Here is a 26,053-nt window from a genome sequence, read left to right as displayed (position 1 = left end):
GGGTTATTCGTGTTGGACCCACCACTGGGGGGCATAGGCCGGGTTTCTTCTGTGAGCGAGGCAGGGGTTTCTGCTGGAGGTTTGTTCACACTTGAGGGTGGAGCATTCCAAAGGTTTGAGCCCTGATGGACTTTTCCCAGCCCGTGTGACTTATTCATGTACAGCTGGCAAGGGGGGCCAGGATGTTGAAGGGGCCACATGCGAAATACCTCCCTCTGGGTAGATCAAAGGTGGCCCCTCTATAGTCCAGGCAAGCTGCGCATGTCTAGGCGCCCGGACTGCATGGGGTTCCCCTACGACCCGGCCAGGTTCCCTGGTTCCAGCTCAGACCAGAACTGAAGGCTTTGCTGAGTGGGTGTCAGGACTTCCAGGTCAATAAGCCCTTAGCTCGAGGTGTCAGAAGGGCCAGGGGTTATTCGTGTTGGACCCACCACTGGGGGGCATAGGCCGGGTTTCTACTGTGAGCGAGGCAGGGGTTTCTGCTGGAGGTTTGTTCACACTTGAGGGTGGAGCATTCCAAAGGTTTGAGCCCTGATGGACTTTTCCCAGCCCGTGTGACTTATTCATGTACAGCTGGCGAGGGGGGCCAGGATTTTGAAGGGGCCACATGCCAAATACCTTCCTCTGGGTAGATCTAAGGTGGCCCCTCTTTTGTCCAGGCAAGCTGCGCATGTCTAGGCGCCCGGACTGCATGGGGTTCCCCTACGACCCGGCCAGGTTCCCTGGTTCCAGCTCAGACCAGCACTGGAGGCTTGGCTGAGTGGGTGTCAGGACTTCCAGGTCAATAAGCCCTTAGCTCGAGGTGTCAGAAGGGCGAAGGCCGAGGGCACTATTGTTCCTGCTGCGTTTCTTTTTTCTTCTTCCCTCCTCCAGTGAATCGCTTATTAGAACCCCTAAACATGCTCAAAAACTCACCAAAATTGGCACGCATGTTCTATGAGCCCAAAATTTTCGTTTGATACCAAACATGACCCCTGACATCCCATAATAATCTCTCTGGAGCCAAAAAACCTCTAAAAACCACTCTTAAACACACAAAAATGGCTCTAGCTCGGGCCAGGAATGTCGCAGAGAGATGAAACCAACATCAAAATGTACGTCTCATTGAGACGCACAAAAAATATGGAGGTATTTTCGCATAGCTCCAACAGGAAGCCGGCAATTTGCCCGCCAAAATAAGAGATTTCGCAATTTTTACCCTTTCTGCCAAAATTATCTCTTCCGAAACCTAAAATGGTACCGGCCTAAAAATTGGCTCACATGACAGACTAGACCCTGTTCTACAAAAGTCGTGAAGGAAGTTGTTATTTCGGGCCCGGTTTTCGAATGGCTAGCCTCAAAGTTGGCGACCACGCAATGTTAACAGATGGAGAGCAGCCTTCGCTGAGCAGTTGGGCCTCTAGACAAAAAAGTAAAAGTTGCACAGCTTTAAAAGTGACATGGTTGGATTCCTCGCAAAATTTCATACAAGAAATCCATATTTTAACACAGATTAGGTCAAAATTCTGGCCTACAGGATGAGATGTTTGTCCCTTTTTGGGGGGATTTGATCCTCCCCTTGGGCTGCTGCATTCCTGTGATGATGTCACACACTGATTAGGTATTCCATGCAGCAGCTGGTGATGTCACTGAGCTTAGCAGAGGATACGTTGCCATGGTATCAACTGACTCCCCGACATCCCATAATATTCTCTCAGAGCCATTAGTCTCACTTCCACCCCACACACACCAAAACAGCCCTAACTGAGGCTAGGAATGTCATAGAGAGATGAAACAAACGCCAAAATGTTCGTCTCATTTTGTTGGACACATCGGAGGGAAAACCGGCAGGAGCCCGAGGACCCGTCTAACGCTGCTTGCAGCTTTAATTAGGGTCCTCGGCCTGAGCAGAGGGCACCTTCTAGCAAGAGCTAGAAGGTGTCCTCGGCCGAAGGCCGAGGACACTATTGTTCCTGCTGTGTTTCTTTTTTCTTATTAGGGTCCTCGGCCAACGGAAGAGGGCACTATTGTATTTCGTCCGTTTCTTTTTTTCTTTTTATTATTATTCCCTCCTCCAGTAAATTGCTTATTAGGTCCACTTAACATATTCAAAAACTCACCAAAATTGGCACACACATTGTGACAGCCAAAAAATTTCATAAAATGAATAAAATTACACCCGACATCCCATAATAATCTCTCTAGAGCCAAAAAACCTCTAAAAAACAGACAAAAACACACAAAAATGCCTCTAGCTCGGGCCAGGAACGTCGTAGACACATGAAACCAACATCAAAACGGTCGTCTCATTGAGATGCACAAAAAATATAGGAGGTATTTTCACGTAGCTCCAACAGGAAGCCAGCAATTTGCCCGCCAAAATAAGAGTTTTCAGAATTTTTACCCTTTCTGCCAAAATTATCTCCTCTGGAACCAAAAATGGTACTGGCATGAGAATTGGTTCACATGGCAGACCAGACCCTGTTCTACAAAAGTTGTGGGGGAAGTTGTTGTTTTGAGCCCGGTTTTCGAATGGCGAGGCCTGAAAGTCGCCGACCACGCAATGTTAACAGATGGGAGAGCAGCCCTCGCTGAGCAGTTGGGCCTCTAGACAAAAAAGTAAAAGTCGCACAGTTTTAAAAACGACATGGTTGGATTCCTCACAAAATGTTCTTCAAGAAAATCATATTTTTACACAGATTAGGTCAACATTTTGGCCTATATAATGAGTAGTTTGTTCATTTTAGCTATTTCATCCTCCTGCACTTCTGTGATGATGTCAAAAACTGATTAGGAGTTCCTTGCAGCTGGTTACATGACTCAGCAGAGGAAACAATGAATTCTTCTCCATTAAAGTGCTTATTAGACCCCCTCAACATGCTCAAAAACTCACCAAAATTGGCACACACATTTTAAGCATCAAACTCTTCAATGTTATACCAAACATCCCATGATATGCTCCCTGTCCACATCTAGGCACATTAAAACAGCCCTAGTGGCCAGTAGGAATGTCCTAGAGAGATCAAAACGATGTCAAAATGTTCATCTGAATGAGACAAAAAAATTAAACGCCAACACAGTTAAACTATCTCAAACGGGAAGCTGCCAATTTGCCTTTCAAAATAAAATTTCTGTTTTTAGCTTTGCCCAAACTGCGGCATTGTGCCTCTACACAAAAAAGTCTAAGTCATACATCTCTTAAAATGCCATCAATGGATTCCTGACAACATTTCCCTACAAAAATATCATAGTTTTACACAAAGTAGATCAACATTCTGGCCTACATGATGAGTACTTTGTTCCCTTAGAGAATTTGACCCTCCCCCTGGGCTGCTGCATTTCTGTGATGATGTCACACACTAATTAGGAGGTGCAGCTGGTCATATGACTCAGCAGAGAAAACAATGACCCTCTCCTCCAGTAAAATGCTTATTAGACCCCCTGAACATGCTCAAAAACTCACCAAAATTGGCATACACCTCAAGATCTGCAAAAGATTCGAAATTATGCCAAACATGACCCCACAACATCCCATAATATACTCTAAATTGACATCAACGCACAAGCAATAAATCTTAATCTGAAACAAATAGCACAAACATGTAGACTGGAGGTTTTTAAGTCCACATACTGCTGGATCTACTCACAGCTAGAGCTTAACACATCAGTATTTCACTTTGAGAAGGTCACAGGGCCTCCACTGAAATTGGATCTAGCATGTGAATGCACACTGTTTGTTTGAAGATACTTTTCAGAAACAAACACACTTTACAGTGGAATTTAACACTCACTGCAATTGAAATGAAGTTTTTTTTCTCTGGATTCAGTCATTTTTTTCTTCTACAAGGCTGCAAGTACAGGTGTGAAAAACACGTTGGGTGTGATGAGGTTGAATGAATGGGTAATTCTCAAATGAAACATTTGTCTGCTTGACTACAGGTACTTTTTTCTCATCACTCACCACTCATATTATTGAAATCTTACTTTTCAAAAATACACTGAACAAGGAACATCACTTCTTCTATACCGAAGTCATCAAGAACTTTTAAGATTTTCAACTACAATAACTTGATCGAATTGTTTTTAATGAACTCACATCTGGGTGACTGGTGTGGGACCAAGACAGTCAAATCTCACCCTTTCTCGCTCAGCTGACACCCTAAAGTTTGATCTACCTACATTACACTGTAAACCAGAAGAACAGTCATCACTCAACTTTGTTTTTTCACACTACATGGAAAACATTTTGAGTAACTATTAACAGCATGACAGACAACACTGATGTTTAGCATTACATAATTTATTTTGAAAATCAGTTTCACATTCAAATGTCTGCTTTCTTGGTCAAATATATGTCCACATACTTTATTGTGCCTATACATTTTACTTGCGATTTCTCTTTTGACTATGAAAAAAGGTTACTCAAAAGAAAGGTAAAAAAAAAACCCATCATTTTATTTTACAATTCATCCAACACTTGTCAGGAATCTAGACGTTCATTCCTTCCTTGCTATCAAACCAACATTAAGATATCTCTTTTTTTTTTTTTACTTTTTACATTTAAATGTCATGGACATAAATACTTTGACTACAGTACATCTAAACTACATAAGCTGATGACAAAACAAATACATGTGTTGCTGTGAATCCAAAAGTCTCTCGCTGCTGCATCCACATCCACAGCTCATTGCTGGTGAAGAGGTTGACGATCACTGCAGCACCTTCCACCAGACAGTTTACCTCAGAGACACAAAGATTCATTTTAAAAACAATATAATCCAAGCATGTGCACCGTCTGCAAAACTCACTCTAAACACAGATTTATCATGACCAGAATGTTGTTATAACTTTCAGAGGGATGGAGAGAGAAAACATAAGACTCAAAGACACAAAGAGGAGGAGGCATGGAAAAACTAAAGTCAAAATAACAACAATAACTATTTCCTTTTAAAGCTGTCCTGTCCTGGCAGTCAGGCATGCAGAATGGGGAGTCTGAGCCTTGTGGTGCCAGAACAGATTTGCTCTGACTTAATGTTCACAAACAAACAGTTTTCATCTGAACTGTTGAAAGTGAACTTGTGAAGATTTAACACAACTAAACTCAAACATACACTCAATAACACATATTAACACTTTAAAACATGAAGAAACTGACAGGTAATGAGCAGCAAGCAAAGACTAACAGCTAAAACACTAACAACCATAACATACATGATTAACTGTAGCGCCTGCCTACATGATCAACAACATTAAAAAAACCACTTTCCTCTTTCACTGAGAGGCATGATTATTTAATTAACAATCACATCATAATTACTATTTACATTTCTTTTTACAACTATACAAAATTTACACAACAAATACCTACAACTCTAAAACCTCATCATGAATATATAAATACATAAATATATAAATACAATAAATATACAAATATAGAAAACAAGCACAATGAACCACTAAAATCCCAACATGGCGTTCACTTTGTGAGTGAGCAGACTGGTGTGTAGTTTCCTGCGTTGTAGTTTTCGACGTAGTCCAGTTTCCTCTTTATACCCCACAGATAACTAATGCTAATTGCACCCTGGCAGAGCGATGTAGCTGTGTTTGACTCAGACAAAGAACTCACACTGCCACTGTGAATCCTTTGTGTGCCTCCTTTGCCAAACCAACCACACTAATCATCACCTAGACTAAACTCTGCATCAAAAAGCTCCTCTAGCTCACCTACACTGACATCTACCTGCCCCTGATCATCTTTAACTCTAAAACTACACAGAATACCTTCATGATCACTGAAGTACGTGGGCATCACTGCACATTCCACATCGTACTGTGCTGTTTTAACATAAACATGATCAATCAAAGTGCCCTTCTCTGTGGTTTCCTGTGTTACATGCTGCGGGAATCCTTTTGTGCCCATGAATTTACAAATTGATGAGTTTTTCAAGATGTTCTCGTTAAAATCTCCCATCACTACAATTGTATTACTGATTGGATTTAACCAATCAAGTAACTCCCCCAGATTTTCTTTCAGTACTAAATTTGGATAACATGGTGGACAATAGATCACTGCCAAAACTATGTTTACTTTTGGAAACAGGCACACCAAACACTCCAGATTCAAATTGGGTACCTGCAGAACGTCACAGTCCAATTGGTCTTGACTATACAAACCAACTCCACCATGTTCTAGCTGCTGAAGCTCTAACAATTTGGCGTGACTGCTGCTGCTGCTGTAACACACACCACGAGGACGACTGAGGAAAGTGTAACCTTCAATTTGGACACTGTCCAATGAGGACTGTGCAGTGAGCCACGTTTCTGTGACAGCAATACAGTTAGGCTGTAAATGCTGCGTGCAAGACACCAGATCCACCAAGTGCCGGCTTAAACTTTGAACGTTCATCAGATACACAGAGAAGCTAGGTGCATCTGATGAAGGTTTCTGCTGTCCAATCAAAAATGGAGGCATGCCCTCCAAGGCCTCCCTGATGGTGGTCTTGCTGAAAATGGCCTTCTCATTAAAATCCCTGATGATCAGTCCCGACAAAGCCCTGACTCGACTAAGTGCTACATACGCCTGCCCGGGTGCAAACACCTTCTTAAAACACACCACAGCCTGGTCCACAGTCAAACCCTGAACTTTGTGTACCGTACACGCCCATGCTAACCTAAGAGGAAACTGAACACGCAAACCCCCCCACTTTGTAGCCTTCTCCTGCTCTGGATCAATAGCAGTAGAATCTCTGCATTCTACTGCTGCATGTGCACGCTGTTTCCTCCTCTGTGAGCCAATTCTTGGATCGTCAAATTTAACATAAACTGTTTGAGGAAACTTGTCTTTCACATTCTTAAACTCAATGTGAGTGACGGTGCCACATGCTCCATTGACCAGACCATCCCCGACATCTACATTCTTACACAACATGACGTTCCTCGCTAAACACAGCCGCTCTTGCAAACACGTGTCTGATGCTGCTCTATGATGCCCGGCCATCTTTTCCAATTTGCCTGTTTTGCTACTGTTTTGGTAGTCCTGAGCATCAATAGTCACATAATCAGGACACGAGGCAAAGAGCTGCTCCAGGTTGTGCTCAGCCACTTGCATATTTGTCGGGAAAATGTGCAAGGCTGAGCTCTCCTCGCCGGTCTCGCGTGACTCTAAAATTTGGACGTCTGTTTCCAACAGGGGCATGTCCTTGGAACGCACTCTCAACCTGTTCAACAACTCTGCAAACACGCAATCCTTCTGCCTAACTACCGCTGTGAGCTCCACTACACTGAAGTTAGACCACAGATCCACCCCGATGGGACTGCTATACAGAGGCTTTAACAGGAGGCAACTGATAGAAGTCACCAACGGCTATCACGCTCACACCGCCAAAAGGGGAAAAGTCGCCTGTCTGTCTAATCTGCCTCAACCTACCATGGACATAAGCCAGCAGAATGTGATCAACCATACTGATCTCGTCAATGATTAGAATTTGGAGGTGACCCAATTCAGCTCTGAGCGAGTTTAGTTTATCTTCACCTAAAGGGGTGTAAGGTAAACTAGCATGAGTTCCAATGCCGAATGTGTGATGAATTGTGGCTGCGTTTAAATTGTATGCAGCGATGCCCGTAGGAGCAGTTAACAAAACGGTGACATCGTCTGGTTGATGACATAGTGCTGACAGAAGCCTCCCTGCCTCATACTGAATGGCCCTGATTAAATGACTCTTCCCCGTGCCTGCTCCACCTGTCACAAACACCTGCAGAGGCTCTGGGTTTTTGCCCATCACCTTCTGCAAACACCAATGTCTCACTCTATAGAAAACAGCTAACTGTGTCTCATTCAGAGACCTAACCAAACACAAACCCTCACTACGAGACATGGTGTTTCTGTTCCTCTCTAACCTAACAACCTGCCTCGCAGCACCCATCAAATCTGGAATATTCTCTAAACCTTCCACTAGCTGCTCTCCCTCTATCTCCTCTGCCTGCTGCTGCCTCCTCTCCTCTAAACACTCAATGCGTTCAGCTTCCTGCTCAGGACACGACTCACCCCACACATCCTCATCAACACCACCGAGCAGCTCAGCAATCTCCTGAGCTCGCTCCAAATCCGGACAATCAAACTCAAATTTGGCCCTATTCTCCTCGACCACGGCCTGCACCGAGTGCACGGAGCCGTCCCTAAACCTGACCTCCCCGACCTCATAGAACTGACTGAAAAACTCAAAGCCCTCAGGTTTGAGCTCAGAGTCAGTTCTATAAGGAAGGAACAACTGCAACAGACTCTGGAAATGAGCCTCTTCCTGCTTCTCTAAGTTAAAACGCATGTACCGAACCACAGCAAACTGAGATCGTGTTCTCCTCAGGATGAAGCCCAAATTGTTTTTCAGTTTAATAGCATTTTCTGATTTTTCATTGCTGGAGAGAACACGATACTCAGATGCAAACGTCGCCATACACATGTCGCTAAACACGTCGTTGTCGGGCCTGTTCTTAAACCTGTCCACTATACTAGTCATCCACATGTCGTCCGAGCGAAGATCATGAGATGACGCCCTCTCCTGCAAAACACTCAGGGGTAAACTCATCTTGACTATGTTGTTCCCTGTCGGCACAAAGACAACCTTTCGGGAACATTCCCTCAGATGCATGGACGTTAGCCTATACACTGCCTCCTGGGCGCAGATGTCTCTGTGGTGTAAATATACACTCCCCAGCTTCTTCAAGCTTTCTCTAGCAGAGAGATTTCCTTCTTTGGAAGCTTCTTTTTGGGCATTGCTCAATAAAAGGCCAATTTCTCTCTCTGACTTCGTAATGTACGAAATGATGTAAATGACGACTGCGTAGGCGTCAGTGACAAAGCTAAGGTCCATGTTGGCGTTCCAGCACTTCAACAACTTCTTACTGTACTGGTTCACCCAAACACTGTTTACCTCTCTCCTATACACTACCTTTGTCTTCTTCTCTAAACGCCGATACGCATGCTCATAGATGTCCTGATTAATGCCCAAACTCGCAAATAACTCATCGACAGACGCAGGAGGCACCTCATTTTCAAACGCTTTCTTAACCGCTGTTAAAATTGCCTCCGCTCTTTCTTTGGGCATCTCGTTGTCGTCGTCAAAACACTTACAGATTGGCATGTTTTTAGAAGCAGATCTCTCCTCTGTGCTATATGCATCTTTCCCGTCACATTTGCACTCTTTCTTGTGACAAATAAATGTCCGCTTCGTAGCTGGTTTTGGGAAATTAAAACGACATTTGCTCTTTTTTGACTTTCTACAAGTCTTAGCGTGTCGTTTGGAGTGTGTTTGAACCGATGTCACAATGTCCAATAATGTGTCATCGTCAGAGGGCAACTCGCACGAGACGTATTTATCTATAAACGCAACTACCTCCTCATCTGTGTTCTTACCAATTTTGGGGGCGCCCTCAATCCAAAACAAACAGTGAACATGAGGAGAACCGCGCTGCTGAAACTCGACCCTATGAAAGTGATCAGCGATTTTGCCAATTGGTTCAGCGGGAGACATGAGAACTGCTTTCAAAAAACAATGCCATCTGTAATCAAACATCCTCGCAGCCGTCACCGGATTACGACGCAACAACTGACATCTGTCTGCCTACTCCAAATCTTCTACCGTCTGCGATCTGCCTTCCTGCCTAAGGATGCTGGTCAGCAGATTCTGCCAGCGCATATCAGCAGACGAAAATGAACAAAACCACGTCGGGATCCCTAACTGACGAACGCAAGCCATAACTTCCTTCTGGACAGTCTGCCAAAATGCTGGAGTCCCCCTAATTGGTCTCAGGAACTTAAAACCAACATCAAACTCTAACAACTGCTTTAAAGCCTCCTCATCCTTTAACATACGCTGTGTGATTCTCTGAGACCTCTGACCTACTTTACCCTTACGCAACGCCACAGAAACATTTGACACTACCTGATCTAACTCCGACATGTACTGTGCAAAAAATATGTACTCTACATTACGCGCAAAACGACCGTCCGCATTCATAATCCTGTTGTTAAAATAACGCGTAAGCAACAGGTGAGCTGATCGAGTTTCGTGAAAGGTCTTATTACCCCGAGGAAACAACACGGGAAAACATTTAGCCTCATTCGTTTGGTCAGAAAGCATCTTTACTGGACAATTTCCCTCTGCAGGCCCAATATTAACTATATCCTCAAAATACTGATCTAATGCTTCCTGACCAATATCAACAGGCATAAGACAAGTGTCCTGAAACATGCAGTGCTGCTGCCTGTCATGTAACATTTCATCTTGTATTATGTCTGAAGCTTCCTCTACATCTCCCTCAACAAACTCAGCCTGTGCGCTAACCTGATCAGCTCCTTGAGCACTAACCTCACCTTGGTCTATGACAGCTTGCTCTGCAACAGCCTCATCTACAACAGCCTCCTCCTCACCAGACTCTGCCTCTTCCCTCTCTCCATCCTCTATCCTACAAAGCTCATTTACCCAGTCCTCATTAAACTCTATATCTGCATAAAGGGCATTGGTCCTCTTTAAATAATCTAGCGCCTGCCTTACACGCAAAGTATCGACAAACTGATACTCGTAATACCCTTTATAGGTCAGTTTACGCTTCTGTACCTGTACCTGTACTAACGACCCCTCCATACTGGACCGGGGCAACACACGCGTCGACTGCACAATGTCGGCTGGAACACATGTCACAGGTCCATGTACTCCGTTCTGCCCCCCTTTTGGCAGTGCCAACATCTTCATAAACGGTATGTGTAACGCAATCAAATGCTGCTCTAAGCTATTCAAACATCCCAGTTCAGGTGGAATGGGATCCAGCTCCAGGTTATTGATCCAGCTTTCAGCTGGCATCTCACCATTACTTATCTTAGCCTGACACGAGTGACAAATCCACAGCTGACCTCTAGAAACTGCCAATTGACAGGGCACAACACACTCATTACTACACTGATGCAGGAAACACTCACTAATACACTCCTCAGCAAGTTCAGCAGTTCTGCTGGTTCTGCTGTAAGCGTCCCTATTACAACTAATGACCTGATTTCTAAACATTAACCTGTGACAAACACAGCAGACAAAATCAGGTCCATCTTTAACCTGCTCTAAAAACTCATTCATTACAAAACCAAAGTCTTTTGACTGCTCTACCCTGTGTTTCCTGCTGAACCTAACACGACCAATCACCCGCTGCCTATGCTCTAAACTACCATACTGACTCTTACTAAATTTTCTACTCCTAGCTTTAACTTTCTCCCTACGCTCCTCACTAGCCCTGTATTTAACCATAATCCTATCTATAACTTTCTCCCGATGCTCGACACTATCTTGATATTGTGCCCTACTCTTCGCTTTAACCTTCTCCCTGTGCTCAGGGTTCTCTTTATACTTCCCTACACCCATTCCCTTAACCTTCTCCCTGTGCTCAGGGTTCTCTTTATACTTCCCTACACTCATTCCTTTAACCCTCTCTCTGTGTGATGCATCTTCACTATACTTTTCAACACTCTTTGACTTTTTCTGCTCTCTAAAAATCACATTATCCTGATATTTCTTTCTAAACCTCATCTGACGTCTCTCCATAAGCAACTTATTTTTTTTCTTCTGAATCCACTCCCTACGGTTGACATGCTGCGATTTTACAAACCACACACCTGGCTCTGCACAGTCTTCATCATCTTCATCTAAACCTAGATCTGAAACTTCCATGGCATCACTGCACCAAAGTGCTATTTCCTCCCTACCAACACCACCTTCCTGACATCTAGCCCTAAAGCTGTAACCTGAAACCTCACTGACTTTACAATAACCATAACAACTCTGCAGTCCAGGCTCATGAACACAAACTACATTCTCAAAATGAGTTCCTGAGACATTCTCTAAATAAATACACTCTGCCGACAAACACCTACCGCTACAGCTGTACTTTAACCAACGACCATCATAAAATGTACAAACACTAACGCCTAACATATCTGCTGTAGCCTGAATTTCCACCTCTGAGGCCCAAGAATTTACACTTGCCATCCTGGACTGCTGAATGTACTCAGACACTGAAGAGTACTCACTCCTAATCAAATTAGAATAGTGACGAGCATTCCGCTGGAGATGTTTGCAAACCGCAAGCCTAACCCTACGATGGTGCTTCTGAGAACCACTCACAGCCTGAGAGATGGCTCTGAAGAAGCAGTTACCATCCGCCACGATCCTCTCATTTCTACATGGAACCCCTAACAATCCAACACGCGTGGACGCCGGTCCACCGATCTTCACAAACTCCAAGTTAAAGCTACTGCACACAGTCTTGCAGACATCTACACTGAGAGGACGGAAAGCGAGCTCTGCATTTCTGACGGTTTCTACAAACTCTACATCTAAATTAGCCTCACCAACATCAAAGTGCTTGGATTTCTTCGACACACGAGGGCCAGAAGAAATCTTACGCTTCCCTGCCACTGAGGCACTGCTAACTTCGCTAGCTAAAGAACCTCCTGACGACGCTGGACTGGCATCTCCACTCACACAAACCTCAGGCTCGCAACTGCCTTCAGAAACAACATCACTTAACCCGCCCTCACTGACTACACTAGACTCTGGTGTTGGAGCAGTGTTCACCTCAGTGACCCGCCTCTCCACGGAAACACCAGACAGCACTGGACTGACATCTGCATACGCACTAAGACCAAGCGGAGGGAAATCTTCATCGTACCTAAAACGAAAGCCGGATCGCCTTGATTTCTTCGACCAACAAGTGTCAGAAGAAATGCCCCACTTACTGCCACCGGTAACGCTCGGTCCTGCCGGTGAGCCGCCGCTCAACACACTGGCATAAGACCGCAGAGAAACGCCTGACAGTGCTGGACTAACATCTGAACTCACACAACGCTCAGACACAACACTACACTCTGGTGCTGGAGCAGCAGTCACCCCTGTGACCCTACCCTCCACAGAAACACCAGGCAGCACTGGACTTGCACCCACATGGACAGAGATGCCACACAGTTCAAAGAGCTTCTCCCTCGAACTGAGACTGTCGGCCAAGCGACAGATGTAGTGGTGCAGGTCATCCAGGCACGCAAAATGCAAAACCACGCTTGTACCGTTAAAGTGTAACAAGCCCTCGTTACCCCGTGAGTGACTGTCCACCACAGCGAACCGTCCATCCTCACAGATGATGGCAGAAGTGTTGCCACACATCGTCAGAAGACATGTGTGGTACTGACCGAAAATCCTGTTCAGTGCGTCACGCAAACTGATGAACACACCGCTGTCGATGTGTTCACCCTCGGTCACGCCGACATCCCCGAATGCCGAGTCGCCAAAAACAAAGCGAACCACGGCATCATCGATCATCAACTGCTGAGGCAAATCTGGGACAGAGAGCAGATTTGTCGCGTGGTTGAAGATGCCTCGATCGCGCAAATTACTGTACAACTCGTCGCCGCAAATCACCGTGCGATCAAGCTGACGTCTGTCCCAGGAAAAAACACTGCTCAGCGTGTGTTTGGCTAAGCTGACCAAAGCTATAGCCATACACTGCTGTCCTCCGTAAAAAAAGCGCTCGTCAGCCTGATGAAACGACCCGCGCACAACCCTGACTGGCCTCCCAGCTCTGCTAGCCTCTGCTGCTACATCACTACTGTCACAATCTAACCCAGCATCAGAAACACAAGCAGAAGAAAAAAAGTGGTCCTTAGCTTTGCTGATCTTCCGTGGCCTCTGGGTTCCCTCGGCGACAGCAGGGCACGGCGCAGCCACCTCCTCCGCGACGACCTGTGGCACCTCGGACTGCAGCGATGTCTCCTCCACGATGACCTCCGGGACCACGGACTCCTGGGCTGCTGCCTCCGCCTGACTCAAATCAAAAATTCAGTTTAACTGCATGACAAACCAGGGGGAAAAATGCAGGTGTAAAAACAATAAGTCACATAATATGTTCAGACAAAAACGCACCTGGCGCTGGACCGGACTGGGGCCGGAGGCAGACACGGTCTCCTGGGCAGGTGAAGGTGTTGCCGCCACCTATAAAGAACAGGAAAACATGGAAAAAAAAAAAAAGATCAAGATGCAACTCTTATCAAAACATGTATCACACCGCATTGGTCACTCTTCAAAACCAGCAAAAAATAAAATAAAAACACACCTGCCGCTTTCCTCCACTGCGCTTCCTGGCAACACCTCGTGGCCGACGCTTCGCACGCGAAGCCTAGAGGAAGAAAAACAAACCTTTATAACAGCTGTTTAGCACTTGTGTTATCAACTATTTGGTCATATGGCTTGTGTGCACTTTACCTGGCCAGCTGGTGGCTCAGCGATGCAGCCGGAGCCAGAAGAAGGACTGACCTTCTCCATAGCATCCAACATGTCACCGCTGAACCACACAGGGTTGGGCGGGATGACAGGCCGAACCACAGCAGGTGTTCCGGCCTTCAAAACAAAAAACAAACATTGTTTTAAAAAAAACTTCACATGCAGGCTTTGCACAAACTTCTACACACTTAATCAGAAAAACACTTTACCTTGTCCTCCTTTCCAACCACAGTCCACTCCCAGGGGTCGCTGTGACGGGTCACAGGGAGGTGACCTGTCACAACTAGCCTGGGAGACACCGTGGCACGCGGCGATGTCCGGCGGGACACCGCGGGCGTGGGCGAGGGCGGACGCTGGGTCAGCTGCTGGACAGCAGCGTTCCACAGCAGATCCACCAGCACAGGGGTCCCATCGGTGTCGCTGAGGTGCACCTGAAAACCAGTCAGACACAGCAGACATTTCACCTTGTTAGTTGGATGTTTTCTTTAGTGTCACATAAAGTGTCTTGTAAAAATTAGGACAATACTTACGCCGTCGGGGCACCACAGCTCCAACCGATGGAGGGGGAGGTGCTCAGCCACAGACACGTAAGGGAAACCTGAAATAAGTGTCACAAACCACACACAAAAAAATACTTAAATACTTGAAGTAAACATTATCGCATGCATTTACATGTAAATGTTCATCCATGCATGCCGTCACAGTTTTTTAGCACATATGAAATTCTCAAATCTCAGATTTTGCAGAAAAACTCGATTGAAACGTACCCATGCGTGCTGCGACTCGGTGGAATTCCTGACGCAGCGCCAACTGCAGGCCCGGGTGGATGTTCAGGCGTGGAGGGAAGTCCAGCACGAACACCTTACAGAAAAAAAACCTTTGTCAGCAGATCGCATTTATTTCTCTAAAATAAGTGCATGTCAATACAAAGGCTGCTCACACCAGCTTTGCTGACACAAAACCAAACGGTTAGCAACAAAAACTTGAAACAAACACACACCTTGGGCCAGCGGCTGGCGATGGAGGTCAGGAGAGCACCGAAGTCCAACGCTGCCTCGCCAACCGTCCGGCTGGCCGTGAGGTTGTTGCTCGGGGCGAGCACGCAGACGGCGTCGGGGGTCCACGGGACGTCTGCGTGCAGGGCCTCTGTCCTCAGCTCGGCTGCCGATGCACCTGGAACAGACAGAAAAGCAAAGGACAGAGAACCTACCGGCATGGGCACGAAGCCGTCCACCATGGCCCGGAGGTGGGAGTCTCCAACGATGAACACCAGCTGCAACAACACACACGTTGTTTTACAACAGAGAAACCTACCAACAGACACATTACTCGCTGCAATTTTTCAATAAATAAAACAAAAATCGTACCTTCTGGTCCGGACGATGCGCTGGAGTGACCAACTTGCAGCTCCGGTGGGTCAGTGCAGAGGTTGGACATCTCCGCGTTCGGTGGCGGTACCCGGTACCGCGCCCTGTAAAGGACATTGAAGTTTGTCAGAACATCATTAAGGGACATTACATCCAAACCATATCAGTGAACATTCTGAAATGAAAGTTTGACACATACGAGCAACGAACTCGGGGACAGGCTCGAGGGCAGTCCAGGGGTGGTCCTCTGCCCTCTTCCTCTTCAAGGCCAACGCCCTCCTATGGCCTTTCGCTCTAGGCATCTGAACAGGAAGAGGAAGAAACATTTTTGAGTCCACGCTCACAGAGAAAACACCAGTCAATCTGTGCCAATCATACTCACAAGGCTTCACATAGCAACGCTTCACCTAACATTACAATGTAGAAATGTTTTAACTCACCTTGGCTGAGGGCAAGTGTGTGTGTGTCTGTGTGTGTGAGTGTGTGTGTCTGTGTGTGTCTGCTTGAGTGGATGTGTATAAAATCAATTAAAGTGTGTGCAGATTAGCAATGAGTCTAGGTGTGTGTCGGTTTAAAGAGATGTATGAGTGTCAAGATGTGTGTGTCCTGGAACAGAAGATCGCAGAAATGCAGCAGTCGAAGTCTCCAAAGCACAGGTGAGCACAGGGAAGTAAATCGCACAGCCAAGGAATCTGCAAAACAATACCATTTAAGAGTAATCAAGATAATTGTGGGAGGGAAAAAAAAGCAACAAAAAATGCATGCAAATCCAATCTACACATTAAGATCATGCCAGGAATGCCACATCTTCAGAAGACCCGGACAATCACTTTGATCACTCAAACATTATGAATCTTTAACCCTGACAAAATGCAGGTAACCTCTGGCCTGCTAACCAGGATAGATACACAACTGATTAACAGTTTAAACTAAAATGTACAACATTGGAAGACAAGCCTCACACACTCTCACACAACAATAAGTCTTTTCTCTCAGCATTACCCAAAAAAAGGAGCAAAATGCTACAGCTAACGTGGCTAACAAGGAGCTAAAACACAGGGAAAAAGGCCATCGCAGCGTAGCTATATCTAAAAACTTAAAACACATATCACACCAAGAAATAATCTTCAAAATGTTTTCAAAATGTCCAAAAAGAGCACAGGAGAGTACAGGAGAGCACACAGCTAAGGAATCTTCAAATCGATACTACTGAGAGGTAATCAAGATTATTTTAGGAAAAAAACCATCAAAAATGCATGCACATGTAATCTACGCATTTAGATCATGCCAGGAATGCCACAAAGCACAACTTTAGAAGACCCAAACAATCACTTTAATCACTCACACATTATGGATCTTTAACCCTCACAAAATGCCAGTTTGCTCTGGCCTGCTAACCAGGACAAATACACAGCTGATCAACAGCTTAAACTAAGATGAACAAAATTGGAAGACAAACCTCACACACACTCTCAAACAATATGTATTTTTTTGATCAGAAATACCCAAAAAGAGAAAGAGCTACATAATGTGGCTAACAAACAGCTAACACAGGAAAAAAGGCCCACACTGCGTAGCTATATCTACAACCTTAAAGCACATATCACACCAAGTAATAGTCATCAAATGTATTCAAAATGTATTTAAAATGCACCAGAAAAGCAAAGGAGAGTACAGTTGAGCACACAGCTAAGGAATCTGCAAATCAATTCAATTTAAGAGTAATCAAGATCATTGTAGGAGAATAAAAAGTCATCAAAAATGCATGCACATCTAATCTACACATTAAAAGCATGCCAGGAATGCCACAAAACACAACATTAAAGGTCCCAAACAATTAATTTCATCATTCACACATTATTGATCTAGAACCCTCACAAAATGCCAGTAAGATCGGGCCTGCTTACCAGGACACACACATAACTGATAAACAGCTTAAACTTGGATAAAAAAAAAATTTGGAAGACAAACCCCAACACACACTCTCGCACAACAATAAGTCTTTTCTCTCAGCATTACCCAAAAAAGGAGCAAAAAGCTACACAATGCAGCTACAAAAGTAGCCAACACAAGGAAAAAGGCTGACACAGCATAGCTATATCTACAACCTTAAAGCACATATCACACCAAGTAAAAGTTTTTCAACATATATTTAAAATGCACCAAAAAAAAAGCACATGAGAGCAAAGGAGCACACAGCCAAGGAATTTGCAAATTAATACCATTTAAGAGCAATCAAGAAAATTGTTGGGGGAAAAAGCCACAAAAAATGCACTCAAATCTTATCTACACATTTAGATCATGCCAGGAATGCCACAAAACACAACATTAAAGCACCCAAACAATCACTTTTATCACTCACACATTATGGATCTTTAACCCTCACAAAATGCCAGTGAGCTCTGGCCTGCTTACCAGGACACACACACAATTGATTAACAGCTTAAACTAAGATGAACAAGCCACATAATGTGGCTAAAAAGTAGCTTTCACAGAAAAAAAAGGCCAACATAGTAGAGCTATATCTACAACCTTAAAGCACATATCACATCAAGTAATAATCTTCAAAATGTATTCAAATGCACCAAAAAGCACAATAGAGCATAAAATCACACAGCCAAGGAATTTGCAAATCACTACCATTTAAAAGTAAGCAAGATTATAGTGGGATAATAAAAAGGCACAAAAAAATGCATGCAAATCTAATCTACACATTTAGATCATGCCAGGAATGCCAAAAAAACACAACATTAAAGCACCCAAACAATCACTTTAATCACTCACACATAATGGATCTTTAACCCTTACAAAATGCCAGTGAGCTCTGGCCTGCTAACCAGGGCGGATTCACATCTGATTAACAGGTTAAAATAAGATGAACAAGCCACATAATGTGGTTAAAAAGTAGCTTTCACAGAAAAAAAAGGCCAACATAGTAGAGCTATATCTACAACCTTAAAGCACATATCACACCAAGTAATAGTCATCAACATATATTTAAAATGCACTAAATGCACAGGAGAGTACTGAAAAGCACACAGCTAGGGAATCTTCAAATCAATTCCATTTAAGAGTAATCAAGATTATAGTAGGAGAAAAAAGCCATCAAAAATGCATGCACATGTAATCTACACATTTAAAGCATGCACGGAATGCCACAAAACACAAATTTAAAAGTCCCAAACAATCACTTTAATCACTCACACATTATGGATCTATAACCCTCACAAAATGCCACTAAGCCCTGCTCGCTAACCAGGACAGATACACAACTGATCAACAACTTGGACAAACAACAACATAGACAGACAAACCTCACACACACAATAAGTCTTTTCTCTCAGCATGACCCAAAAAAGGAGCAAAAAGCTACAGCTAACATGGCTAACAAGTAGCTTTCACAGAAAAAAAAGGCTGACGCAGCATAGCTATATCTAAAACCTTCAAGCACATATCACACCAAGTAATATTCTTCAAAATGAATTTGAGATGCACCAAAAAAGCTCAGGAGAGTACAGTAGAGCGTACAGCTAAGGAATCTTCAAACAATACCATTTAAGAGTAATCAAGATTATTGTCAGAGAATAATTAGCGATCAAAAATGCCAATTTAATTGACACAATAAGATCATGCCAGGAAAGCCACAAAACACAACTTTAAAAGTCCTAAATAATCACTTTAATCACTCACACATCATATATCAAAACTTCAACAAAATGCCAGCAAGCTCTGGCCTGCTAACCAGGACAGATACACAACTGATCAACAGCTCAAGCTAAGATTTAAAACAAAGGCAGACAAACCTCACAAACACACTCACACAATAAGTCTTTTCTCTCAGCATGACTTTAAAAAACAGCCAAAAGCTCCAGCTAACGTGGCTAACAAGAACCCAACACAGGGAAAAAGGCAGACACATCATAGCTTTGTCTTAAACCTAAAAGCACATATCATACTTAGTAAAAATCTTCAAAATGTTTTTTTTAAATGCACCAATAAGCAGCACAGGAGAGCATAAGATCACACAGCCAAGAAATTTGCAAATCAATACCATTTAAGAGTAACCATTATAGTAGAAGAAAAAAGCAATCAAAAATGCATGTACACGTAATCAACATGTATCTTTTATCAGAATTACCCAAAAAAGAGCAGAAATCTACAGCTAACATGGCTAACAAGTAGCTTTCACAGAAAAAAAAGGATGACAGCGCAGCTATATCTAAAACCTTAAAGCACATATCACACCAAATAATAATCTTCAAAATGTATTCAAATGCACCAAAAAAAAGCACAGGACAGTAAAAGATCACACAGCATGAAATTTTCAAATCAATACTATTTCAGAGTTATCAAGATTATTGTGAGGAATAAAAAGCCACCAAAAATGCATGCAAATGTAATCTACACATTAAGATCATGCCAGGAATGCCACAAAGCACAACTTTAGAAGACCCAAACAATCACTTTAATCACTCACACATTATGGATCTTTAACCCTCACGAAATGCCAATTAGCTCTGGCCTGCTAATCAGGACAAATACACAACTGATCAACAGCTCAAGTTAAGATTTAAAACAAAGGCAGAAAAACCTCACACACTCACACAATAAGTCATTTCTCTCAGCATGACCCAAAAAAGGAGCAAAAACTACAGGTAACGTGGCTTACAAGTAGCTATCACAGAAAAAAAAGGCTGACATGGAATAGCTTTATCTAAAACCTTAAAGCACATATCACACCAAGTAATAACCTTCAACATATATTTAAAATGCACCAAAAAGCACAGGAGAGTACTGAAAAGCACACAGCTAAGGAATCTTCAATTCAATACTATTTTAGAGTAAGCAAGATTATAGTAGGAAATAAAAAAGCCATCAAAAATGCATGCACATGTAATCTACACATGAAAAGCATGCCAGGAAAGCCACAAAACACAACTTTAAAAGTCCCAAAAAATCACTTTAATCACTCACACATTATGGATCTATAACCCTCACAAAATGCCAGTCAGCCCTCGCCTGCTAACCAGGACAGATACACAACTGGTCAACAACTTGAACTTGAATAAACAACAACATAGGCAGACAAACCTCTCACACACACACTCTCACACAATAAGTCTATTCTGCGGGCATGACCCAAAAAAGTAGCAAAAAGCTACAGCTAACGTGGCTAACAAGTAGCTTTCACAGAAAAAAAAGGCTGACACAGCATGGCTATATCTAAAACCTTAAAGCACATATCACAGCAAGTAATCTTCAAAATGAATTCAAGATGCACCAAAAAAGCTCAGGAGAGTAAAGTAGAGAACACAGGTAGGGAGCCCTCAAATCAATACTATTTCAGAGAAATCAAGAAAATTTGAGGAGAATAAAAGCCTTTAAAAGTGCATGCAAATGTCATCTACACAATAAGATCATGCAAGGAATGCCACAAAACACAACTTTCAAAGTCCCAGACAATTACTTTAATCACTCACACATTATGGATCTTTAACCCTCACGAAATGCCAATTAGCTCTGGCCTGCTAATCAGGACAAATACACAACTGATCAACAGCTCAAGCTAAGATTTAAAACAAAGGCAGAAAAACCTCACACACACACTCACACAATAAGTCTTTTCTCTCAGCATGACCCAAACAAGGAGAAAAAAGCTACAGCTAACGTGGCTAACAAGTAGCTTTCACAGAAAAAAAAAGGCTGACACAGAGCAGCTATATCTAAAACCTTAAAGCACATATCACACCAAGTAATAATCTTCAAAATGTATTCAAATGCACCAATAAAAAGCACAGGAGAGCATAAGATCACACAGCTAAGGAATCTTCAAATCAATACTATTTAAGAGTAATCAAGATTATTGTGGGAGAAAAAAAAAGCCACAAAAACAGCATGCTGTCATTTTCTAAACACAAATGCTGAATGTTGAATTTCAGAGCCCATAACCTCTAACTCTAAGGGCATCAGGCCTATTAATGACCTCTGTTCAATGAATAAAAATGTGAAAAAGCAGGACAAAGAAGACAATACTTCCACATTTAAAAATTTTAAGTTTGAATGTAAACAAACAGAGCCCTAGCCTGCCCTCTGAGAGTTCCACTTCTATTTGGAACCTCTGTCAAGAGTTCCAGAAGCCTAAGCTCAAATCCTTATGACATATTTATTTCACAAATTTGAAAGTAAACAGGCACAACAAAGAAGAAGGTTTCCATGGTGACAAATCATTGAATATTCATTTATTAGTTTATTACTACTATCATGAATAATTCATATTAATATCAACTTGTTATTTCATATTTCAATATCCTGTGTTCACTCTTTAAAAACATTTTTCCTACTGTTAAACAAGACTACAACACTACAGGAATATTAAAGCCACAAAAACAGCATGCTGTCATCATTTTCTAAACACAAATGCTGAATGTTGAAATTCAGAGCCCATATCCTCTTACCCTAAGAGCAACAGTCCTATTTATGACCTCTGTTCACTGACACTGCATAGCCATATCTACAACCTTTAAGCACATATCACACCAAGTAATAATCTTCAAAATGTTTTCAAAATGCACCAAAAATGTTTCATAGTGTCTAAAATACATATATTTAATTTATTTAGAAGCCAATCATTGTACTTGGAGGTAACAAGCATTTCTCTCAGTATTACAGAAAAGCAACACACCAACCAACCAAGTAAAACTCATAAAAATCTTGTTAAATTCACCAAAAAAGTACCAAAGTATCTTAAATATATATCTAAATTGTGTTAGGGGCAGACTATCTAGCATTTCTTTCAATATTAAACAAAACCAAGCACTGAGCAGGCCAAGGCTGGCACACCATGGTGGCTAACTAGTAGCTATGACACAGCATTATTATAGCTAAACCCACAAAGCAAATATCACACCAAGCAATACTCTCCAAAATGCACCAAAAATGTTTCATAGCATCTAAAATTCATATATTTGATTAGTTTAGAAGCCAATTATTGTACTTGGATTTAGGAATATCAAGCATTTGTCTTAATATAACAGAGCAGGCTAACGTAGCTGACACAAAGCAATTACTCAACAAAGGCCGAGCTTACATTAGCATATGTATGCGCACAACTTTTGCCAACCGAGTAAAACCTTCAAAATGTATTCAAAATGTACCGAAAATGTACAATTCTTTCCTAAATAAATATATATTATTTATTTAAAGGGTAACAACTGCACTATGATCAAAGTTCATCGAGTATTTGTGATAACATGACACAAAAGAAAGCACAGTGTAGCTAGCGTGCTAACACAAAGGCTGAACGCAAATCAAAGGCTGAGATTTCCATAACATTAGCATACATTTAGCTTCGAAGCACCACCCACAAATGCTGACTAAAAGTCATCAAAATGTTCTCCAAATTCACCACTAATGTAACATAATATCTCAAATATGTAAAACTTATTTATTTTAGTACAATTATCGTCTTTGGAGGAAAGACTACCGAGCATTTCTCTTAACAGGACACAAAACCACACACGGAGCAGGCCTCGCTAGCGGGATAACACGCACAAAGGCTGAGATTTCCATAACATTAGCATACGTTTAGCGTCGGAGCACCACCCACAAATGCTGACTAAAAGTAATCAAAATGATCTTCAAATTCACGACAAATGTAACATAATATCTTACATTTATAAAACTTATCTAATTTAGGACAATTATCGTCTTTGGAGTAAAGACTACCGAGCATTTCTCTCAACAGGACACAAAACCACACACGGAGCAGGCCTCGCTATCGGGCTAACAGAACAAAGGCTGAGATTTCCATAACATTAGCATACGTATAGCATTGAAGCACCACCCACAAATGCTGATTAAAAGTCATTAAAATGTACTTAAATGCGCCAAAAATGTGTCATACCATCTTAAATATGTATATTTTATTTGATAGAAAGGCTTACATTGTTTCACGATCGAAGTAGATCAGAAAACACACCTCACAGAAGCTTCTAGAAAGTTTTAAATCTCACCGCAGAGCAGCAAAATCTTACTTAAACATGATAGCGTTCTTTCATTTCACCTTAAATCACGTTTAACATTGCTCAGGTTCAACACAACATATGTCTACATCAAATTAAGAGACAACGAAATGGGTCTTACCTCCAGAGTCTGTGAGAAGAACGAGACTACGCCAGATCGATCCTTTTATACCCCGCTGGTACCTCACGTCACTCTGACGTACCTGCCCCTTCGACAGAAGACGCAGCAGAGAATGCTACCATTAGCTGTGCATTCTAATCACATTGACATTGAATGATACCACACAAAACGTTATTGAACATAACCGAATCGTTTAATCATGTGTTTAACGCAACTTAAGTGTTTTTAACGTCTTTAGAGTCGGCTATAACGAATAACAAAGCACCACATCTACAGTATTTGTCCAAGAGTCACCAGTAACACGGCCGCGATTAACTCCAAAATACTGGGTTGCTCGGTAGCCGTTAAAACTTGATCAACGTTGCCTCTATTGTGAAGTACCGTCGCTGGTAACTCACCACGAAACAACCGTACATTTTGATGCTGCTACCAGGTTGAATTTATTGTTTAAAAATGCCAACTCGTCTCAACGAATGCAGATAAATGCAGCAAAATACGTGCGCATCTTTATGATATGTAGACTGATAATCTCCCTTTGAATGCAGAAGCTTGTATAGTCTTGCTTTACACCACAATTATATTTCCCACCCCTTTTCTACAATAAATTGCTTGTAGCTAAGTGAGCAACAGACGTTTAGCTTCTGTTAGCTTCTGTTAGCTACACGGTCCAACTCGCCTTTCACGTTCAAAAATACTGCCGATAACCAAGATGACAGGTAGTAAAATAAACAGTACTGAAGCCTAGAAACTTTAATTTTCCGTACCTGTTCAAACCACAGACGAAATCCGTTGTTTGAGAGCTCCCAACGTTAGCGCTCTCTCCTGGCTTCTCCCCTGTTTCAATCAGTCTAATCCACTTCATGTCATCTTGCGGGATCTCTGGGGATACGGTGAATCCTCTCCCTCCTCCCATGTGCTGGAGCAAAGCAGCTGTGTACAATAAGTTGACCGACCGACGGAGAAACAGACTCATATCTTCCTCTGCATCCGCTCGTGTTTTGGTGAGATCAGCTGTCCTCCCAGACCGTATACTGTTGACAGGTCGCGTGATGAATGCTGGGACGTGTGATGTCATCTCCCGCCGCTCCATTGATCCCCGCGGATGTTTTACAAACCGCGTATGACAGTAGTAGTGCCTGCTATTTTGACCCAAATTCAGTATTTGTTAGGCAGAATGGTAAAAGTTGTAAAATCTACTGTATACATCCCAGGATGTCCTACTGATACTAGAGAACGTTTCTATCTGTGTCTGCATCTGACCGGTGTTCTTGGCATACAGTTCCCACAATGCACGGCGCTAACGCCGGTGGCAAGTATTACCGCCATCTACTGGAATGAGTTGCCATGATAAATACAACACAGTCCTTGAAATACAAGGGAAGTGATGCCTAACACTGGTAAATCCTGTAACTTTCAATTGTAAAACAGGTGTTTAATTCTACTAATTTATTAAAGCCCATATAAACCAATGAATACTCGTTTTAACCATACGTGAATGATATAGAAATGTTAATTTTACCACCAGCTGTAAAAATAAAAAGTCAATCCCTTCCACATTGTAACTTTGAGTGTAAGATTAAAAAGTCAAATATGATGATTCTACTGTGATATGATACACAAAATAAATAGGATGTTGACATCTGCCCATAATTTTTTAGTACATTAATAATAATGCAAAAAAAACAAACAAAAAAAAATATTTTTTTCTTTTTTGTAAAAAAAAAATCCATCACCTATAGTGTTGCTTACCAGACCTCTCTGGACACACTAAAATGGCCACCACAGCCAGTACATTTTTTTACCCTTACTACACCCTTTTGACGTTCTCCCATCGCTTATTACACCCCCTAAGCATGTTCAAGAATCCACCAAAATTGGCACACACATTATTTGCGTCCAAAAAAATGAGAAAAAATACCAAACATGAACATGAACCAAACATGACCCCAAACATCCCATAAAATGCTGTCTAGCGCCACCTAGGCACACCAAAATGGCCATAGCGGCCAGTAGGAATGTCGTAGAGAGATGAAACCAACACCAAAATGTTCGTCTCATTGAGACACACAGTATGACAGACTGTGGGGGGACAGGAGCCGGCATGAGCCCCGAGGACCCGTCTAACGCTGCTTGCAGCTTTAATTTCTTATTATTCCGTCCGCGCTTTGAACGCTGATTAGACCCCCTAAACATGCTCAAAAACTCACCAAAATTGGCACGCACCCCTGAATCGTGAAAAATTTTCGTTTAATA

At 42.6% G+C, this 26,053-nt stretch overlaps 1 protein-coding gene and 1 long non-coding RNA gene across 2 annotated transcripts; both read right to left on the bottom strand.

Moving 5' to 3' along the window:
- Nucleotides 1–4,317: 4,317 nt before the first annotated feature.
- LOC141786444 (uncharacterized) lies at nt 4,318–15,538 on the bottom strand. Its single transcript, XM_074665091.1, is given in 10 exon segments — nt 4,318–7,310; nt 7,312–10,292; nt 10,392–13,832; nt 13,935–14,003; nt 14,125–14,187; nt 14,274–14,408; nt 14,501–14,722; nt 14,822–14,889; nt 15,059–15,152; nt 15,292–15,538. Coding segments are annotated over 10 exon segments (8,967 nt in total). The 5' UTR covers nt 15,529–15,538; the 3' UTR covers nt 4,318–5,653.
- A 120-nt stretch (nt 15,539–15,658) lies between these two features.
- Nucleotides 15,659–24,810, bottom strand: LOC141786443 (uncharacterized). Its single transcript, XR_012597764.1, has 4 exons — nt 24,565–24,810; nt 23,801–23,888; nt 15,858–16,350; nt 15,659–15,762 (listed from the first exon to the last, which is right to left on the bottom strand). It is a non-coding gene; the product is annotated as an uncharacterized LOC141786443 (long non-coding RNA).
- Between the last annotated feature and the right edge of the window lie 1,243 nt (nt 24,811–26,053).

The sequence above is a fragment of the Halichoeres trimaculatus genome, unplaced genomic scaffold (genome assembly GCF_033239565.1).
Source record: "Halichoeres trimaculatus isolate MK-OKI-2021-1 unplaced genomic scaffold, fHalTri1.1 fHalTri1_scaffold_28, whole genome shotgun sequence".
Lineage (NCBI taxonomy): Eukaryota > Metazoa > Chordata > Actinopteri > Labriformes > Labridae > Halichoeres > Halichoeres trimaculatus.
Note: the sequence above shows the minus strand (reverse complement) of the source record. Positions and strands in the feature narration are given on the sequence as shown.